The sequence below is a fragment of the Corythoichthys intestinalis genome, chromosome 6, assembly GCF_030265065.1.
Source record: "Corythoichthys intestinalis isolate RoL2023-P3 chromosome 6, ASM3026506v1, whole genome shotgun sequence".
NCBI classification, from domain to species: Eukaryota; Metazoa; Chordata; class Actinopteri; order Syngnathiformes; family Syngnathidae; genus Corythoichthys; species Corythoichthys intestinalis.
In genome coordinates, this window is record NC_080400.1 from 34,737,627 (window position 1) to 34,758,418 (window position 20,792).

The 20,792-nt window shown below is 38.3% G+C and overlaps 1 protein-coding gene across 1 annotated transcript; it reads right to left on the reverse strand.

The window, feature by feature from the left end:
* Positions 1-5,494: 5,494 nt before the first annotated feature.
* On the reverse strand, positions 5,495-18,873 carry barx2 (BARX homeobox 2). Its single transcript, XM_057839346.1, has 4 exons — positions 18,524-18,873; positions 13,353-13,671; positions 7,719-7,803; positions 5,495-7,039 (listed from the first exon to the last, which is right to left on the reverse strand). Exons 1-4 carry the CDS (start codon positions 18,708-18,710, stop codon positions 6,731-6,733), a joined length of 900 nt encoding a protein of 299 aa, XP_057695329.1. The 5' UTR covers positions 18,711-18,873; the 3' UTR covers positions 5,495-6,730.
* Between the last annotated feature and the right edge of the window lie 1,919 nt (positions 18,874-20,792).

The following is a 20,792-nucleotide window of genomic DNA, read 5'->3' on the forward strand; positions in this document are numbered from 1 at the left end:
TTAGTGTGCATAGTGTAACATACATATAGGCCTCATGAAGCGTGTCGACACAATGACACACTGTGTTGACCATGTGTTGATACTGTGTCATTGAATACTGACACCTGCTGGACATCAAAATTCCCTGGAGGCAACCCACTTGACAGACTGACACTGAATTAATGACCTAGCACAGGGATCCCCAACGACCTGGCCGCGAACCGGTACCGGTTCGCGGCGCATTTGGTACCGGGCCGCGCAGAAATAATAAATAATTTATTAACGACTGCATTCTGGCCGATTGACTTTGGCCTGTGCCAATTAACACACCAATATCCATGTCTATTCTAGATATATAACTACAGGATGGGCGGTCATCATAGAAATGCATTGATTGGACTGTTAGCAGTACATTTTGTTTTGTATATCTACCCTATGTGCGCTTGGCCTCGATAATAACGTATGACGTAGGTCGTCGCCCATCACATTTGTTCCTGGAAATAATTAGCCCCCACAGTAGAATGACTGAAAAAAAAAGACGTCTTTGGACAGATTGATTTGATCCAAGTAAAAATGTGATGTAATGTTGATGGTTCCCCCAAGTATCCCTAGTTTGCAGTCAGTTTGGCTAAGCTTGTCATAGCCACACATTATGATTTTATTTCCGACTGGGGCCAAACTGCTGATGACAGAGTGACATATCTTGCTGAACATGTAACAGCCAACATCACTCACATGTCATGCACATGCATTACCTGAGACGAGGCAGTGCCCATGCCTGATGACTGCTACACTGTTAAAAATAAAGACAATGGGTTACTTTGTGCTCACCCGAGAACATATCCACCTGTATTTACTTAGTTAAGCCCTGCTGTTGCTTCTAGTGTCAACATTTAGAAACAACTTCCTCTGTCAAGAATCATCAAGCTACGCCCACTTAGTGTGTCACATCAGGACTAATTGCTGCCTTAAGTTGACAGGTGAAGGTACGCAATGGATGTCTTAGTGGGTGCGGATTTTGGGGGATTGTCAGGGACTCAGGCTTGACACCACTCCACTCTGGTGACCTGCAGGTGAACTTGGACCAGTGAGAAAATAACAGGTTTTCCAATTAGGCTGCCAGTGTGACACTGCAGGGCTCCTTGAGGAAGTCATTCTTACCTTTCTGTACAACAATTAGCCTAAAGGGCCTCCTGCATAGACCTGTAAAGTGCACAACCTTAAAACCCTGCCAGCCGAGACCTTTGCCTTGGTAGGAAATCCGAGATGGAAATGTTTGCAGTTGTTGCCTAAGGTTGTAACATATACGTATTACCAGTATAACAGTTTTTAAAATGTTGATGGATTTATCATATCCTATTGATCTGTACCAATGCTGAACTTGTACAATTACAGCTGAATTTTATTTAAAATGGCTAAAGTCACTCAAAACCTGAGTCATCAAAAAATAATATCTTAAAAGACATCACTTGGAATGGACCAAGGATTATCTAAAATGTCACAAGAAAAATTCGACGAACAGACATTCACTTTCACACTTATGAACAATTTTAATCTGTTCTATGTGTGTCATGACAAAAAGACAAAGTTGTGATTTCATCAAACGCTAAGTTGGTGGACAGTAACCTCCAAGTGTGTTAAGTGCCTCCGTTGTTGCAATGCACAGGTATTGGATGCACATTAAAAGTGTTTACTCAAGGCGTTAAAGCACAGCACACATCACTCAGTGCTAAACCTCACTGTTTGCATTAGAAATCATCCATGTCCGGGGTTTGGCACTAAAAATACACTTTTGAGGGTTCTTTGCTTTGCAAGGGGTCAGAGTGCAGCTCTTGGGCGTTCGAGAGACCATCCGGTCTGTATTACCAGATAGATGGTAGATATAACAGCACAGAATATACTTACTGATACCTGCTTATTTCACTTAAAAAGAAGATGAAATGCCCATCAAGATAATAAATTATGGGATGAGGCTTCTGGAAGTGTGGGGTGAAATTTCTCCAGATTATCTCAACAAATGAACAGCTAGAATGTCAAAGGTCTACAATGCCTTAATTGCTTAATTGTTTGTCGAAAGCAATTTATACTGCATCTCTCTGATATTTCAGTGTGGACTATATACAGTGGGCAAATACGTATTTAGTCAACCACCAATTGTACAAGTTCTCTCACTTGAAAAGATTAGAGAGGCCTGTAATTGTCAACATGAGTAAACCTCAACAATGAGAGACAGAATGTGGGGGGGAAAAAACAGAAAATCACATTGTTTGATTTTTAAAGAATTTATTTGCAAATCATGGTGGAAAATAAGTATTTGGTCAATACCAAAAGTTCATCTCAATACTTTGTTATGTACCCTTTGTTGGCAAAAACTGAGGCTAAACGTTTTCTATAACTCTTCAGTCTTCGCTTGGTGTAAAGAAATCAACTGTAGGAGCAATTATTAGAAAATGGAAGACATACAGTGCCTTGCAAAAGTATTCGGCCCCCTTGAATCTTGCAACCTTTCGCCACATTTCAGGCTTCAAACATAAAGATATGAAATTTAATTTTTTTGTCAAGAATCAACAACAAGTGGGACACAATCGTGAAGTGGAACAACATTTATTGGATAATTTAAACTTTTTTAACAAATAAAAAACTGAAAAGTGGGGCGTGCAATATTATTCGGCCCCTTTACTTTCAGTGCAGCAAACTCACTCCAGAAGTTCAGTAAGGATCTCTGAATGATCCAATGTTGTCCTAAATGACCGATGATGATAAATAGAATCCACCTGTGTGTAATCAAGTCTCCGTACAAATGCACCTGCTCTGTGATAGTCTCAGGGTTCTGTTTAAAGTGCAGAGAGCATTATGAAAACCAAGGAACACACCAGGCAGGTCCGAGATACTGTTGTGGAGAAGTTTAAAGCCGGATTTGGATACAAAAAGATTTCCCAAGCTTTAAACATCTCAAGGAGCACTGTGCAAGCCATCATATTGAAATGGAAGGAGCATCAGACCACTGCAAATCTACCAAGACCCGGCCGTCCTTCCAAACTTTCTTCTCAAACAAGGAGAAAACTGATCAGAGATGCAGCCAAGAGGCCCATGATCACTCTGGATGTACTGCAGAGATCTACAGCTGAGGTGGGAGAGTCTGTCCATAGGACAATAATCAGTCGTACACTGCACAAATCTGGCCTTTATGGAAGAGTGGCAAGAAGAAAGCCATTTCTCAAAGACATCCATAAAAAGTCTCGTTTAAAGTTTGCCACAAGCCACCTGGGAGACACACCAAACATGTGGAAGAAGGTGCTCTGGTCAGATGAAACCAAAATTGAACTTTTTGGCCACAATGCAAAACGATATGTTTGGCGTAAAAGCAACACAGCTCATCACCCTGAACACACCATCCCCACTGTCAAACATGGTGGTGGCAGCATCATGGTTTAGGCCTGCTTTTCTTCAGCAGGGACAGGGAAGATGGTTAAAATTGACAGGAAGATGGATGCAGCCAAATACAGGAACATTCTGGAAGAAAACCTGTTGGTATCTGCACAAGACCTGAGACTGGGACGGAGATTTATCTTCCAACAGGACAATGATCCAAAACATAAAGCCAAATCTACAATGGAATGGTTCAAAAATAAACGTATCCAGGTGTTAGAATGGCCAAGTCAAAGTCCAGACCTGAATCCAATCGAGAATCTGTGGAAAGAGCTGAAGACTGCGGTTCACAAACACTCTCCATCCAACCTCACTGAGCTCGCGCTGTTTTGCAAGGAAGAATGGGCAAGAATGTCAGTCTCTCGATGTGCAAAACTGATAGAAACATACCCCAAGTGACTTGCAGCTGTAATTGGAGCAAAAGGTGGCGCTAAAACGTATTAACGCAAGGGGGCCGAATAATATTGCACGCCCCACTTTTCAGTTTTTTATTTGTTAAAAAAGTTTAAATTATCCAATAAATTTTGTTCCACTTCACAATTGTGTCCCTATTGTTGTTGATTCTTGACAAAAAATTAAAATTTTATATCTTTATGGTTGAAGCCTGAAATGTGGCGAAAGGTTGCAAGGTTCAAGGGGGCCGAATACTTTTGCAAGGCACTGTACAAGACCACTGATAATCTCCCTCGATCTGGGGCTCCATGCAAGATCTCACCCCGTGGTGTCAACATGATAACAACCACAGTAACAAAGGCTACTATCAGTAACACAATGCGCCACCAGGGACTCTAATCCTGCACTGCCAGACGTGTCCCCTTGCTGAGGCCAGTACACGTCCAGGCCCGTCTGCGGTTAGCTAGAGAGCATTTGGATGATCCAGAAGAAAACTGGGAGAATGTGTTATGGTCAGATGAAACCAAAATAGAACTTTTTGGTAGAAACACAGGTTCTAGTGTTTGGAGGAGAAAGAATACTGAATTTTATTCGAAGAACACCATACACACTGTGAAGCATGGGGGTGGAAACATCATGCTTTGGGGTTTTTCTGCTAAGGGACCAGGACGACTGATATGTGTAAAGGAAAGAATGAATGGGGCCATGTATCGAGAGATTTTGAGTGAAAATCTCCTTCCATCAGCAGGGGATTGAAGATGAGACATGGCTAGATCTTTCAGCATGACAATGATCCCAAACACACAGCCAGGGCAACAAAGGAGTGGTTTCGTAAAAAGCATTTAAAGGTCCTGGATTGGCCTAGCCAGTCTCCAGATCTTAACCCCACAGAAAATCTGTGGAGGGAGTTGAAAGTCCGTGTTGCCCAACGACAGCCCCAAAACATCACTGCTCTAGAGGGCCAAAATACCAGCAACAGTGTGTGAAAAGCTTGTGAAGAGTTAGAGAAAACGTTTGGTCTCCGTTATTGCCAACAAAGGGTACATAACAAAGTATTTAGATGAACTTTTGGTATTGACCAAATACTTATTTTCCACTATGATTTGCAAATAAATTCTTTAAAAATCAAACAATGTGATTTTCTGGGTTTTTTTCCACATTGTCTCTCATGGTTGAGGTTTACCCATGTTGAAGATTACAGGCCTCTCTAATATTTTCAAGTGGGAGAACTTGCACAATTGGCGGTTGACTAAATACTTGTTTGCCCCACTGTATGTACAAATACAGCTTTCTTGTCAAATTTGGTGGGTGCACCTTACAGTACTCTGTCACTAAGAGCTAACTAATCTAATCACTGACTGCTTATTTCAAGCCATAATGTTGTTGGTGTATGTGCTCATTTTCCTGCATTGAAGTCCACTTAAACAATTTATTGTTTAACAAACATTTAATCTGCCGTTTGACCTTCAGAAGTTTTGTTTTAGGAGAAACTGACTTCACGTTACACCTTCATTCATAAAGATATATGTTACAAAAAATGGAAGGCTACAGGAGGAGCACAATAACTGAAATGAAAATTTGAAATAAAAAGCAATTCAATTTTATTGTTGCTTTAATAGGTTCCAATAGAGGATTTGAATGTAAAAACAAATTTTAATGAGAAAACTCAAAGCAACCACAATAATATGGAAATTTGAATTGGTATCCATTGAGTGCATTTAAATATACAAACACACAAACCTGAAAAATGGAAAATGAGCACAGGAAACAGGCAATATTTACATCAGAAAAATACTGCATTTTTCATATGAAACAATAGCAATAATGTGTTGCATTCATATCCAAGCTACAAAAACGCTTGCAAGGCAGGAAAAAAAGCTTTTGAAGCAAAGTCATTCACAGGCAGTCAAAGACAGCAAAAAGCCTGCAGGCTGAAATTGTCTGACACTTTAAATGTTGCTGTGAATTTTTGGCAAGAAGCTGTGATTTATTTCTTTGGCGAATCTCTGACAGCTTAAAAGTTTCTAATGGCTTTTGAGGCAGAAAGAGGAGCTGTCCTGACACTGTAAGAGAAACAAAATATCATAGGCAACTGCAACATGAGACATACAAACTATTTCAATAACACAGATTTCAAACAGCAGTTAAAATACTGTTGTATATATATAAATATCAAAAGGACCGTGTGTTTTATAATTTACACATTTCTACAGTATTTGCAGGTAAAATTTTTAACAAATATGTAATATAAAGTTTCCAAGAGGAACTCAAATGACACGTTTGAAAGTAACTAAAATAATATATTTCATCCCTCTGAGACCAACAAGGCACTGGAGCATTTGCTAAGATTTATTGGCAGTAAAATATATACTGTGCAGCACAGTAAGGCAAATCCTAACAGTTTGGCAAATGTGTGATGTGAGGCAGCTTGGCAGAACAATAATGGAGACATAAGATCATTTCATCCTCTAATAAATATCTGTGTTATCACAGAGGCTTAATTGGCCTGTGTGAGATAGGGCACATACTGCATTTGTAGGAAAAGTATAATTTCAATCACTTTTATATCATCTTCCCTCATGACGTACCTACTGAGGTCCGCGCAGACGTTAACATCGGCTAAGTAAAATCAAACAACAAACCAGACGAATGGCTTGTAACTTGTGAGTTGCAAGTTGTGCTGCAGTTGCCACATTTTGGGTTGATTTTGGGAAACAATTAGCCCTCTGCAAAATCAAAAGTGTGTTTGTATTATATTAGTATATTCTTATTATATTATATTTAATTAATAATATGTGTTTCGTTTATTTCGACCCCTAAAAATATGTTTCGCTGCTCTGCACACCATCAATGTCTACAGTCATCCTGAGGCACTATTTTTTTTCAGGTTTTGGGACTGTGGATTAGTCTTTGCTTGTGTTCTTGTTGCTTAGGTCTCTGCATGAGTGTCTGAGGGTATTAGGAGAGGTCGCGCCTTCTCAGCGCCGTCCACCACTTTTGCTGCACTCTGACATTGTAGGGTGGCGGTCTGCACAGAGTTTAGAGCTTCAAGATCAAGCTGAGGTGCCATTTCTTCTGTCTGAGCAGGAATAGAGTTTCCCTTCATCTCTCTCAGCTGCTCCTCTTCCTCCTGCTTCAGTCGCCGTTCCTCAGCTTCTATTTCCTCAGTAGTGGGAATTGAGTTCTTCTTTGGTCTGCCTTTAGGCTTGGTAGGTGCCTCCTGACCTCCTTTGAGCACCTACAAACACACACATAATCTAGTTGGACTGTTCTTATAATGAATGACCTCAGTAGTCAAAGATGCAATAGAGTCATTAAGAGAAGACATTTGACTGCTGGATACCCCTTTTGCTCTCATTTATCTTAGGAGTTAACAATCTCACTTGTTGACCTGACCCTCTTTGACGAAGTGTTTGCTCAGACAAAGTGTTTGCTCACTTTTGTCGTTACCATCACTCACTCATTGAGTATACCTTTGACCCTGTACCCTGAGGTGCTTCTTAATTATTTCAACCTGTCGGCTTAACACGTGAAAAATAAGGGAAACATAATAGAACGTCTAAAGGTGAATGCGAAAACAGTAATATAATCTGGAAATTCACTACAAATTTGTATCTAGAAAATGCAAACATGCCTTTATATTACAGTGAAACACCACAAACCAACTGTAGTCTGTTTTTTTTCTTCATACTGTAAGTATAGTTAAGGTATTTTCGATTTTGTATGCTATGTGAAACAAAACTAGAAATTGTGACAGTGAATTTTATTTTTTTTCAAGCTGTATGGATGCACTGACCTATAATGCTGAGTTGTTTTTTGTTGTTGTTGTTGTTCTTTTTTAAGATGAACTGGAATTTTATTTGGACCAGTTTCTTACAATTGTAATGCAAGTACAGTGTAATATTGTTATTTATTACCATCTTCTTCCACTTCATGCGCCTGTTTTGGTACCATGTCTTCACCTGAAGCTGTGTGAGACCAAGGGACTGTGCCAAGTCTAGCCTATAAAAGGGAAAATAAATAAATGATAGGGGATAAAATGATCACAGTTGATGCTTTGGAGATACAATATAGTAATATTCTTTTTTCAATAACACTGTTAGCATGTAGTTTACCAGCTTTTCTTATTGTTCATTAGAGTTGCCACACACAGTACTGCAAGTGCTTTCAGACTTTTTACTCTTGCATCAAAGCTAGAAAATCTAGAGTTAGAATACACTCTCCAGGTCTAAAATGGGAGGAACACTTATCTGAAAATGAGATTTCCTCTCTTCTACTTGTCTCAGAGACATAATTGTTATTTGTTATTTATATACTCTGTATAAAACACCCCGCCCCCCCAAATTTAAAAAAAAAAAATGAAGAGAGAAGAACAGTAATTGTGAGAAGGAATACTTCACTCATGAAAGACTCTTTGTTTAGCGGAAACAATTGAGTATCTATTTACTAATGACTTCCTGGGGCTAGGGCTGCGTCTAACCATTTAGTCTTGGGTGTAACCTAAAATAATTATTGTTATTGCTATCATGCTAATGATGATGACAGCAAAGAAATCAGGAAAAAAATCATTATTGTTTAAAGACAAAGCAATTGTTCTATTTTGAGACGGAATTCAAAATTAAACAAAAATGACACAATTTCTTAGCTATTCAACCCTTAGTAAAGCAATATAACTGTTAGTAATATTGATATTGAAAATGGAATCGATATTTAACCATTTCGTCAAAAATTGTGATCTTTTGTCACAGAAGCTCATACTATGTGGGGTTTCTCCTAGTGAAAATCTTGTGAGGGCTGAGCCCAATAAATATCCAAGCAGAATTGACTTCAGCTGACGCTGTTGCTTTTTGTTGGGCATTATTGGGGGAATGGTGAGCACTTGGGGTAGGGGGGGTTATTATGACCATTGAGACATAAATAGAATGTATATTGTGCAATACATGGGAGCAGTATGCACATTTCTGAGTTTAAAAGTATTCAATTAATTGCTTTACATTTTTTATATTGTGGAGCATATCACACATCTCATGAAGGGTTTTAAGATTATATGCCCAGTTAAACTTCATAACAGTGTTGGAATGCAATATTATTGTTAAAACAAAATTGTGGTCCAGTCATGCGTACACAAAGGGGGTTTTGATCACTGAGCTGTTATGCCCCTTGGCAATGTGATCCAAGAGGAGACAGAATGACTCTTCCACCACCTCTGGCCAAGTTAAGAGGAGATATTTAATACTACATTTGGGGTTTTCCCAACAATTTTGATTAGTTAAATCTCACTTGTAAAATAGATTTACTCATGTTGTCAAAATCAATGTTCAAGCATGAATGTACAAAGGAATAACAATATTATAGGATAACAATATTAATATACATACATATATATATATATATATATATATATATATATATATATATATATATATATATATATATATATATATATATATATATATATATATATATATATATATATATATATATATACACATATATAGATACACACACACACATCAAGTCCTGATTACTCTTTACCGACAGTGTGGAAGTACCGGGGAAAAAAAGTGTTAGGGCTTACATCATTTTATTGTGTGAAGGTAAGTGTCTATACACCTGCACGTGTTTGAGCGATTTATTGTAATTCCTTTTTAATATATTTGCTTGTATTGGCTGCTGTCCCCTTTTTCATGAATGCGGCTGTGTTTCTTTTTTCCTTCTTCTTCATCTTTATTTTACCATTAAAGAGCTCGGGGGTGAAAACATTACTCTTGTTTGAACTAGAATGCTGAGGTAATACTTGGTCTTTGCCAAATTCACATTACATGAGACGTCCCCCACGGGACATATAAAAAATTACGACGTTAGCTTAACCACTGCTTGATAATTGCGTTTGCGGCTTTGTGAAGTTGTGTGTATGTGCAAATGTTGTACTTTGGAAATGTACTCTATGCCAGTTATGCAGGTTATCAAAATGTCATACTTGAGTGATGCTCATATGGCAGCGGAAATACTATTGAATCAGGTTGAAGAACAAAGTTGCATGTACAGTCCCCCCGCCTTTAGCTGTGTGTTGCATGTTTATTACTACCAGTTTATGAGTTAGCTAAATACACACATGCATTACAAGTCTCAGTCTACCATTACATAGATATGAATGCCTAGTTTTGATTGGCATCATTTCAGAAATAATACTATAGCCTTGTCTTGAAAAATGAACCATATTTCACAAATGTTGTTGTGTCCACTTGCCTAGGTCAAGGGTGCTCATTTCATTGATCGCAATTTACCAGTCGATCACAACGTTAGTGTCACATAAAAAAAACACACACACACACACACACACAAAAAACAATATATATATATATATATATATATATATATGGCGGAAAACACAGACAAGACTGATGAAGCAGCTTCTGTTTTTGCACTCCTCTTTAAAAAGACTGGTGTATTTTAAGCCAAAAGAACTGTTGTGTTTGATAGAACAATACGTTTATATGCTGCCACAGCAGATTCATGGCACATTAATCCCCAGAACAATTTTTAATTTGCCCGTTTTACCCTGAAAACCCACGTTTACAGACGTCGCACAACCGCTTTTATTTCAACCCAGCCATAAAACGAAAGTAATTAATAATATTTATTATTCACAATGCCTGTCATTTTTACCTTAGAATCATTAAGTGATATTTTGTTGAGAAAAAAAAAAAAAACTTCAAAAAATGTTTCACTCGCATATTTTAAACTTTTAAACAAATTACGTCACAATGAAAAATATGGTGTCTGTACAAAAGTCACGGACACTTAACCGATAACTATAGCTTAATAGTAATTTTTTGTTTCTGTCACATTTTTTCCGATATGTTAGATGATAAATAATCGATCCAAACTAAGAACAACTGGGAAAATAATGTTTAAAAAGGTAAATTTATGAAAAAGAAAATCTCGACCACTCCTTGATGTCTGCGATTTCTGAATCGCGACCCTTGTTATATTACCATGTTTCACCCATAAAATCCCCATAAAATCCAGCTGTGGCCATTCACAGCTGTGTCTTGACACTCAGTGATACATGTTACATGGAGTTTTTGGATTGAAACAAGGTACGTACGCGATAATATCTCGTTAAAGTCATGGCGTCTGTAATTCTGCTCTCGCGTGCACTCACCTCCAGATAAGATTTTGCTTTTATTTATTTTTTTTTTTTAAGTACCCTCCTGTTCAAAATTTTTCTTCCCCAAGAAAATTGAGATTTTAGGCTTTCCAATGATGTATACGACGTGCATATCGGACAATTTTGAAAGTTGGTTAAATTGGCGGTCTCAGAGCGGAACTTCAAGTCACCTGAGTATTTTCCGCCATATGTATATTTTTTAGGGCTGTCAAACGATTAAAATTTTTAATCGAGTTAATTACAGCTTAAAAATTAATTAATCGTAATTAATCGCAATTAATCGCAATTCAAACCATCTATAAATTATGCCATATTTTTCTGTAAATTATATATATATTCTGTAAAATAAATTGTTGGAATGGAAAGATAAGACACAAGATGGATATATACATTCAACATACGGTACATAAGGACTGTAGTGGGCATTTCACTCTACTGTCATTTAAATCTGTCTATGCTGTCCTCACTCCGAAGCGTCTACTTTTTCCAAAGCTAGACAGCTAGTGAACGACGCCATAATAATCAGACTTCTTCCTTTTTCATCTGATTTATTAATAAAATGGCCTCAAACCATTGTCCTCTTTAGACTGTCATAAAACTACAAAAAAAAAGTACACAAGCATTGCATTAGCAACAACTTTAGCTTAGCACGCTATACAGGTTCACTAAACATAAACAAAAAGCGTCTCATACAAAAAATATAACATTTCGCTTACTAACATAATATGTACATTATTTACAAGATCATATAAGCAAAACATTACAACGTAGGCGTCAGCCCGAGACGTCGTGCAGCCATATTGAACTGGCAAGACAACAATAAACCATGTCGCAAAGCGACCACAAGAGTTCGCTGTTAGACAGCACAAAAAGCCTTGCTGTAAAACTCACCAAAAGGCAGAATACTGTCTGAGCGGGACATGTGCGTTAATTGCGTCAAATATTTTAACGTGATTAATTTAAAAAATTAATTACCGCGCGTTAACGCGATAATTTTGACAGCCCTAATATTTTTTTATACCAAAAACGCTTAATTATGTTTTGTTGTATAATATAGCTGCTGAGCTATTGCTGCTGAGCTTTGTAGGCGGCTAAAAATATATATATATATGGCCAAAAAAAGGCTCGGGAACTTAAGTGTCAATCATGTTTTGTGGTGCAATATTGCAGATGATGGGGTTAGGGTTTAGGGGTTAGGGTTTCTGAATCTTATTTTATTTTTTACCCACACATAGTTCACTATTTATGCTCAAACAACAGCTCTAAGTGCAGCGAAGCTAGCAAACTAGTAGCTCGCCACAAACATTACTACTGAGCTTTCTAGGTGCCCCCCACCCCCTCCAAAAAAAAGGTAGATTGCGGGATTTGGTGATCACCCCTCGTGTAGGTGATCATGGTGTACACTCTGTACCACCTGGCTCTTCCCCAAAGTCAACCGGGATGGCCAAGAGCCCACTCAAGACCCTGATGAGGACGAGTGTTAAATAAAATAGATGGATGGCGGTAATAGGAAATAGTTCAAAAGAGATCTCTGTACAGATTCACGCTTTTGAAAACTAAAATCACATCACAATACTAAAGATTCAGTATTGTCAATTCTGCTTTTATAAAACACAGCTTTAGGCAAAATCTCAATACATTGAGTTTTTAAATTTTATTTATTTTTGTCCTTGTGCTTTCAATGAGCTTCTCAAGGTCTGTGACTTTTATCAAATACACTAGAGGTACTTAAGAGGCGGCCCGCGGGCAAAATATGTTCTATTATCTGTCTGTTTGTGACCCCAAAACTGTTACGGGTTCGCAAAAACAGATAAGATTGGGCGTTTTCGTTTCGCCATATGTCAGACTCTACATCCTACAGCTCAGTGCGCAGTCATCCAGCCCCTTCCATGTGGATGTAAGGTTCGCATGCACAGGTAGGCAGCAGTCATATGGTTGGGGCACAGTAATTGAAAAATGTTTTGGCAACAGTTTACAAGCAGGCTTGGGGTGTAATGGAATACAAATATGACCCTATGCTGTTGTATATACTATTGCTGTATGCTCTTTTTGAATGTGTCGCTGTAACGTACTACCTGTTTCAGAATTTCAAAAGTTGTTTGAAGGTCTACACTGTAACTACCATAAGATTATAGTAATTTCCATTAACCCATCTATAGGTTTAAGAAAGCAAACTTTCTTTAGATGAAATTACCTGGCTCGACTAAACATCTTAGTGTGTGAATATACAATGTTTATCCTTACTGTGGTTTAACAGTTTTACTTTTACAGTAAACTTAAATGAGGACTTGAAGTGACACAAAACAAGCTGTGACTCATATTTGTAGAACTGTACAATTGTACGAGAACAGGCCTTCATATTATCAACTGCACCAACCTGTCAGGTGTGGACAGGTACTTCTGCTTCTGAAACTTCTTCTCGAGTCCCATTAGTTGCAACTCTGTGAAGATGGTCCGGCTACGCCGGGGCTTTTTCAGGCGGGGGGTGCCGCGCTCTGTCTCCGAGTCACTGCTGATACTGAGGGGGGTTTGGCTGGGCGACGGCTCGGAGCCTCGGCCATGCTGCGGTGACAGCAGGGGAAGGTGAGGTGATACTCCGCCTGGAGATGGAGGTGTATGTAGGTGGTGGCCCGGGTGGTTAGGAGGCTGCCGTGTGATGACCGAGAGGAGTGGGTAGGCACGTAGTGAAGAGGAGCCTGAGATATCACACATATACACGCGCACACACACACACAGCCATTATATTAGTCACATATAACAATGTAATAAACAGTCAGGCAGCAGATGAGAGCAGGGTCACTGTAAGTTTTAAAGAAGCTCTTATCCTTTTATTGACGATGTTTAATGGCTCAATTAATATTTGCCCAGCTTTTCCTGTGAAAAGTGTTTTACTCTTGACCTCGCTTTTGTAAAGGGCATTGACCCAAATGACGCAGTCTTGTGTTTTACACCATATCCTTCGACCCTCGATATGAATAATTATTTTGCAGGGGATGGTAAATCAGAACAGGTGACAGGATGATGTACATGCAACTCGGCTGCAGTAAAGCTGCGCAAAAACAAGTCAGCCACTGTCTGATGCAATAAAAAAAACAACTTTGTTTTCTACCTCCCTCCCTCCCCTGTGATCTTTCAATCTTGTATGCAGTCATGCATGTGCACACAGAGTCAAACTTGCCCTCTTTCAAAGCACACAGAAACAGCGAGATGCCAGAATCAATAAAAAGTAACACTTGTCTATAGAGACTGCAGAGGGGAGAGGGTGAGCAAGAGATTTAGCTGAATGAATGTGGTGGGTAAATGAAAGTGAATGTCACACATGCAGTACTTGCCAGAAACATCATTATGGCCTCACAAATAACAAAAATAACAGTAATCCTCCAATTTCAAACAGACTGTTGAATCCAATTCCTAGTGGCCAAGGCAGCTCTATTACATATACCTAATATAAGTAACATTGAAAAGATTAGATGTGTATAAGCGCACACAGGCACCACATTGTAAATGTTGTTTCATATCTGACTCAAATTTGGAAGTTTTCAGCCTCTGCTCCAGCTGCCATGGTTCTGCTGTTAATGATATACTCCGCCTCTTGCCCAAAGTCATATGGGATAGGCCCCAGCTCACCCGTGACACTTGTGATGAAAAGCGCTTCAGAAAATTGATGGCTTATATTAAAACATACACACACAGTTGTTTGCAATGTTATGGCAGGTGAATGTAAATCCCTCACTGATCTAATAATTCACTTGGAAAGTGACATCAAATCTGGCATTTTATATAGCATCAGTGTTCCGCTTCTACACATGAAAGATCTGAAGAAAAATAGGGGTGCTTAGTAGAAAAATGTGAATAACTAGTCTTGCAATGTAGGAAAGCTTATGAAGATGCTTACACGCAGTATAATCTACACAGACAAGAAATGAAAAATATTCATGAAAATGGAAGTTGTCAATAAGAATATGCTTGCGCCATACAACCACATTCATTATGTGGGCACAACTACTTACTCTCTACCTTCATATACCTGTACATGCATTCAGACACAGATTTACACATATACTGTCAACACAAGGAGACAATGCCTGCGGCTGACAATGACATCATGTTATGGTAGGTGCTGAGGTCATTCTAATTCTCCAACAGGAGATCGCTGCCGTTACAACAGGTCTAGACATGACCTTTTCTGTATTTCAATTCACATCTACTAGTTACATTTTATTACAATGTGTTTCTCACCATAATTACCTCCACTGGCACTTATTATATACGTACATAGTAATAAACATATGAGTTGTAGTCTTACCACTGATAAATGGCAAAAGGCTGATTTGATTTTGGGTGAATTAAAGAAAAGAATACTTGTCAGCAAAGAGCTTGACGTGTGAGTGAGAGACAAAGAGCAATGTTAAGCGTCAACGGTGAATTTCCACCGACAGCATGGCAGTCTCACATGAGCTCACATTTGACACACTGTTGACAAGGGCCACGTCCTGTCAATAGGCTACAAATAAACTGTTTAAGGAACTGCAAAGAGCACAAGTGCAACAGATACGCTTGATAATCAAGGTCGCTATGTAAGAAATGCTTACGGTAACCATTACGGCTAAGAATAGATCAAGACGTTCAATTTCCAGTTTTATTACGGACACTATCAATAACATTTCCTCCACTGGACACGTATGAAACTGAATTTTCTTAAAAGAATTTAGAGGGAAAGCGTACAAAACATGAAGTGCTGTGTTACCTATTAAACTATTTTTCAGTAGTTCATTTGAAATGAATGTTTGTCCGTGTCAAAAAAGCATTTAAGCTCACAAAGTTGCTTCATGTATAAATTTATATTTTTGTGTTTGTCACACAAACCATCCAGAATATTGGCATTTAACGAAAAGTGTATCCATACAAATGTTTATTCGTCATAATTTTATCAGGAAATATCACGAAAATAGCACATATCTAAGAAAAAAATGTGTGGGGGTAAACAAAAATGAAAAAAAAAATCAGTATTTTGTGTGGTGATGGAAATAAAAGTTATTTTAGAAAGAACATTCAAAGGTCTTTAAAGCAAAGAAAAACATTGATTAAAAAAATAGGGTTTTTTTTGTTATTTTTCAGTAGAGAATAGGTTTGCATATGTACAGTATATGTTATATCTATATTTTATCTTTATACGGTATACAGAACCATTGTTAATATTTGTTACTTAATCGTATTTTTTACTTTACTTTTTGCATACAATAAAATATTTTTTTTCACATTTTTGGAATTGTTGAGTGGAAATGCAGATTTAAAATACAAGATTAACAATTTTGTTGAAACCATTTTAAGCATATCTGCCTCGTACTTCCTAGGTTGTGGGTTCCGATTCAGGCTCTGGCCTTCCTGTACGGATTTACCCAGTGTCTACAATGGTTTTCTCTGGGTATTCTGGTTTCCTCCCACATTCCAAAAAACACATGATATGTTATTGAAGACTTTCAAATGTTTTCAGGTGTGATTGACTGTTTGTCTCTCTGGTATGTACACTATTATTGACGAGTAACCATTTTATCGCCTAAAGTCAGCTGAGATAAGCTCCAGCACACCCGGGCCCTCATGAGTAACCTTGCTAAGAATATGGAAAGATATGTTAATGGAAGCTGATAGTAACGCTCAATGAAATGCATTCAGTTGTGACAAATATGATATTCTATCCAGTTTAGAAAAAACGTTTTCTCCTAATTTATTAACAAAAAAAAAAAAAAAAAAAAAATCACAGTGTCAGGACATGATAGAAAAGATGGCTGTTGAAATGCAGTTGGTTGAATTTATGTTTCATTGGTTGTGCAAAGGTAAATTGTCTTTAAATAACTGTGTAACACAATCTCAGTCTCAAATGTATGAAAGGCTGTATGTTGGTTGGTTGTATAGGAGTGGTTTGCTCTTCAAAGTTAATCTTAATTGAAAGGGGTGTGTTTGTGTGCGTGTGCATACTTGCCTGTATGTGTTGACATTTGGGTAACCGAACCTGACAAGGCAGCATTATGCTAAATGGGATTTAATTTAATGGGAGGCTTTATTGTCTGACAGAATAAGTGTTTAATATGAGATGAAAACTCTTTTGCGATCTTGGATTTTTACTTTGAGCCTGTACGACCCCCCCACACCCACCCTACACACACGCGCGCGCATGAACATACACTTTTCATGTTTTGATTAATTTTTTTCTCCATGCTGTTAAAGCGGATTAACTGCTTGAAAACAAGTCACTGTAACATATTGTAGGCTGACATTTTTGTTATTGTTTCAAATGCATTGCCTGATCCATGCGTTTTTAACGTTAAAAGTGTGTGAGGAACCGGTATGACAACAGATAAACAACCAGAAGACAACAATTAGTTATTATTTTGCCTGACACTTTCTTTTGCTACGTGCCCTTTTGCGGCATCTGCTGGTAGTAATAGGTCATGACACTGATGAGAATGACACTGATGAGGCCGACATCAGCCTGACTGCTTCTATATCAAGCACTAAAGGCAATAGATGTTGGGGAATATAGTGTGTCTCACACCCCGCAGCTCCAAATAAGTGGGCACCATGTTCCAATACCCTGAGACGGGTTACTCTATCCATCGGATCGGTGTGGTGCCAGCCATAGTGCCCTCCTGCATACACCATATCACAGGGATGATGGGATCACTCTTCCTATTTTTGTATGCCCCCACCACCACCAATCACCACCGACACTGTCGATATCTTGTGCTAGTTATTATTGCAGACTTTGGAGCAATTATCTTTAATGGTTACTAAAGAAGCCAGTATAACGTTGACAAGATAAGCTATTAACAATCCCAACCAGTTAATGCGTTGAAATATGTCCATGTATCTATCAGCAAATGCACAGCATTTAAACATCTTTGTAATATTTAACTTGGGATGAGATAATTTTACTGTTTATATTTTATGTTTTTAATAGTTAAGAGCAAGATCTTTACATATAGAAACAACTTTGTTTGAAGGTCGTTTTAAATAATTAAATGTTCAATTAAAACGGAGGATGTAATTCAAAAAATATCTTTATAAATCTTAACTAAATTGTTTGCTGTCATTCCATTCCCCATTCACACATGAAAATATACACCAAAGCCCTTAAGCACAGGGGATGTTCGTACTTAACACTTAACTGCCGTGATTTGTAACCTCGGCAAGTAAGTCTATATGACAATTTGGCTGCAGTGAGAACATAAATGATATTCATTAATAACTGGGCTTACAGTAATTGACTAAATAAACTAAAAGCAATGTTATTTAGTCCACTGGCACATTGATACACGTTTATCAAACGTAGAGCAGCCAAATGTCGGTGTTAAAAACGTCCCATCTTGGGTGGTCTATATCATAGTTTTATAGTTTAAACAACATGCACAAAACATTTAAATTGTCCTAGTGCGTAAAATCATGCTGTAAGGTAAATTGACTTATGCGACTGTAGTCGTTCAATTCTTAATTCCACCAAGTCTTGTGTTTTCAATGAGGCAGGTGGGTAAAAATGAGTGGTTCTCTTACCCGAACAAGAGTGAAGAGGCTTCGGTCGAACGATGAGCGACGGGCACACTGAGTACAGGGAAAACTTCTCAAAATAATCACAAGCCTCTTTGGAGAGGATCTCGTCAATCATGAAAGTCTTGTAGCGCCGCCTGACAGCCTTCAGCTGGCCGGGAGAGGAAAGCCTCACCTCGGCTTGACAGTGCATGCTGACTCCCTGTTTGCTAAGTGTCAAAGCAAGTGCAAGAAGGCTTTGCGGGGAGGTGGAGAAGACCACTTGCACACTACGCTACTACTCTGGCTAAACTCATGTGCTAAAAAGATTCGTTGGAAATGAGCTGAGACCTGCACTCACTCACATCCACTTCTATATAAACCGACACATAGCGCTCTCTCTCTCTCACTAGTTCTCTCTTGCACTCTACCTCCATCTGCTCCCGCCCTCAACTTAATGGACTGTTCCGACTGAACTCAGGAACAGATTTCCATATCTTGTCATTTCAATATTTTAATGAAATGAATTACAAAAAAAAAAAAAAAAAAAAACACTGAGGTTATTGAAATGTCCGGATCTGAATTTCTTCCACATTCGAATTACTTAGTTTTTACCAACAAGAATAGTAGGTCGACTTCAAGTGTAAACAGTATCTGCACAATTTAACGACTCGATATATATGTATATAAGTACTCTTAAATAATTGCTTGCAGTTACCAACGATAGACGTCAGATTCATTTCAACTGTTGTTTCAGAGCCACTGACGGCACTAAACTTCCAATCCATTTCGCTGCCATCCTCTCTCAGACGAAAAGGATTGGACGTCAATCACCGTCATTTGCAGCCAATCAGTAAAAAAAAAAAAAAGTTTAAAATTGTGGCGCATCATATACCATTACATTAAATTCCTTCGAATTATGAAAGCATGAGCATTGTTTTGTGTTCATCAGGTGGAGGTTTTTCAATTTTCTGAAGTGAAAACTCACATTAGGTGTACATCATAATTTAACATTGTGACAAGAAAAAAAAAAATCATTAAATAAATTACATTCATAATTTACATACAACAAGATCCAATAATTACAAAGTTTCAATTTCGGTGTACTTTTAATCTAGATGTTCAGATGGAAAGTGGTGGAGCCAGATTTATGGTTGTTTTATTTCCGGCGACAGTTTCAGAAAGTTGTATGATGACTTTTTGTTAAGGATTAATGTAGTAATATTTTATTTCCTCCATTTCATGCATTGTTAAATGTTGTTGACAAAAAAGTCAAGACATGAGAGCTAGCCCGCAGAAAGAATACTTTCTGCAGCTTAAGTAGGGAAACCCGCAGGGGCGCTGCCAGAGATTTTGGGCCCCATGAAAAGAAATACTACTTACTCCTGTATAGCCATCATGACCAGCATTTTTTATGTAGTTTACATAAAACTGCATTTAATTGATAAGACTGGCTATCATTTCCCACATATTATTAACGTCAGTTATGTTACTAAGGGGCTTTCTGAACCCTGGTCAATGATGGGCCCCAAGAATCCTTCCCTTTTCCCCCCTCCTCAGTTACCCAAGACACCCAAAGAACATGATCGGGAGAGAAAAAAACACGACAATGTCAAGTCTTAAAACATTTTTTTCCCTTAAGATTATGTAAGTGAATCTAATTATGCAGCCGGTAATTTACAAAAACCTATTCAGAAAAAAAACGTACAATGCATCCAAAACGTCATAGCAAATTATCTTTTTGTAAACAAGTATTTCTCACAAGGCTAAGGCTCTTTGCTCTGTTCATTGTGCAGGCAACCTTTCCTGCAGTTTTAAGGACCAAGTAATAATTATCATTATAATCAAATTATTTTAATGCAGGCTGGTAGTTAAGGGTGGGGGGTTGTGATGTGCAGGGTCACTGGGGTGTGGTGCAGTTTAAGTGGATTCAGCAGCTTGCAGGCCGTCTAATCTGGCTTCTTCAGCACAGGAGACGCCAGGCAGATCAAGCAATTAGAGCAGTAATGCCACCACATGTCACAATAACAATAATAAAGGCCTTCCGCTTTACACCCTACAGAGGACAGAATTAACTAGAGCACACAGAAGGGTGTAAATGCACCTTTACTGCCACAATAATTGGTCCGACCTGCAACGCAACAGCTTTAAGCACTTTCGGAAGACTAGATTATGACCGTACTTTTAGTTATTAGATCTGATCATCAATGTTGCCAGGACACCTGGGCAGGGGTGCAAAAAGAATGACAGCAACATGAGATGCTCTGGATCAAAGAGGCTCCTCTTCCTGGAGGAT

Excerpts from the sequence above, each read along its gene's own strand:
- barx2 (XM_057839346.1), bottom strand. The coding sequence starts at position 18,710 with ATGCACTGTCAAGCCGAGGTGAGGCTTTCCTCTCCCGGCCAGCTGAAG. Across the intron at positions 7,804-13,352 it reads TACCTGTCCACACCTGACAG|GCTAGACTTGGCACAGTCCC; the intron begins GTTGGTGCAGTT and ends TCCCTTTTATAG. Across the intron at positions 7,040-7,718 it reads GCATGAAGTGGAAGAAGATG|GTGCTCAAAGGAGGTCAGGA; the intron begins GTAATAAATAAC and ends GTGTGTTTGTAG.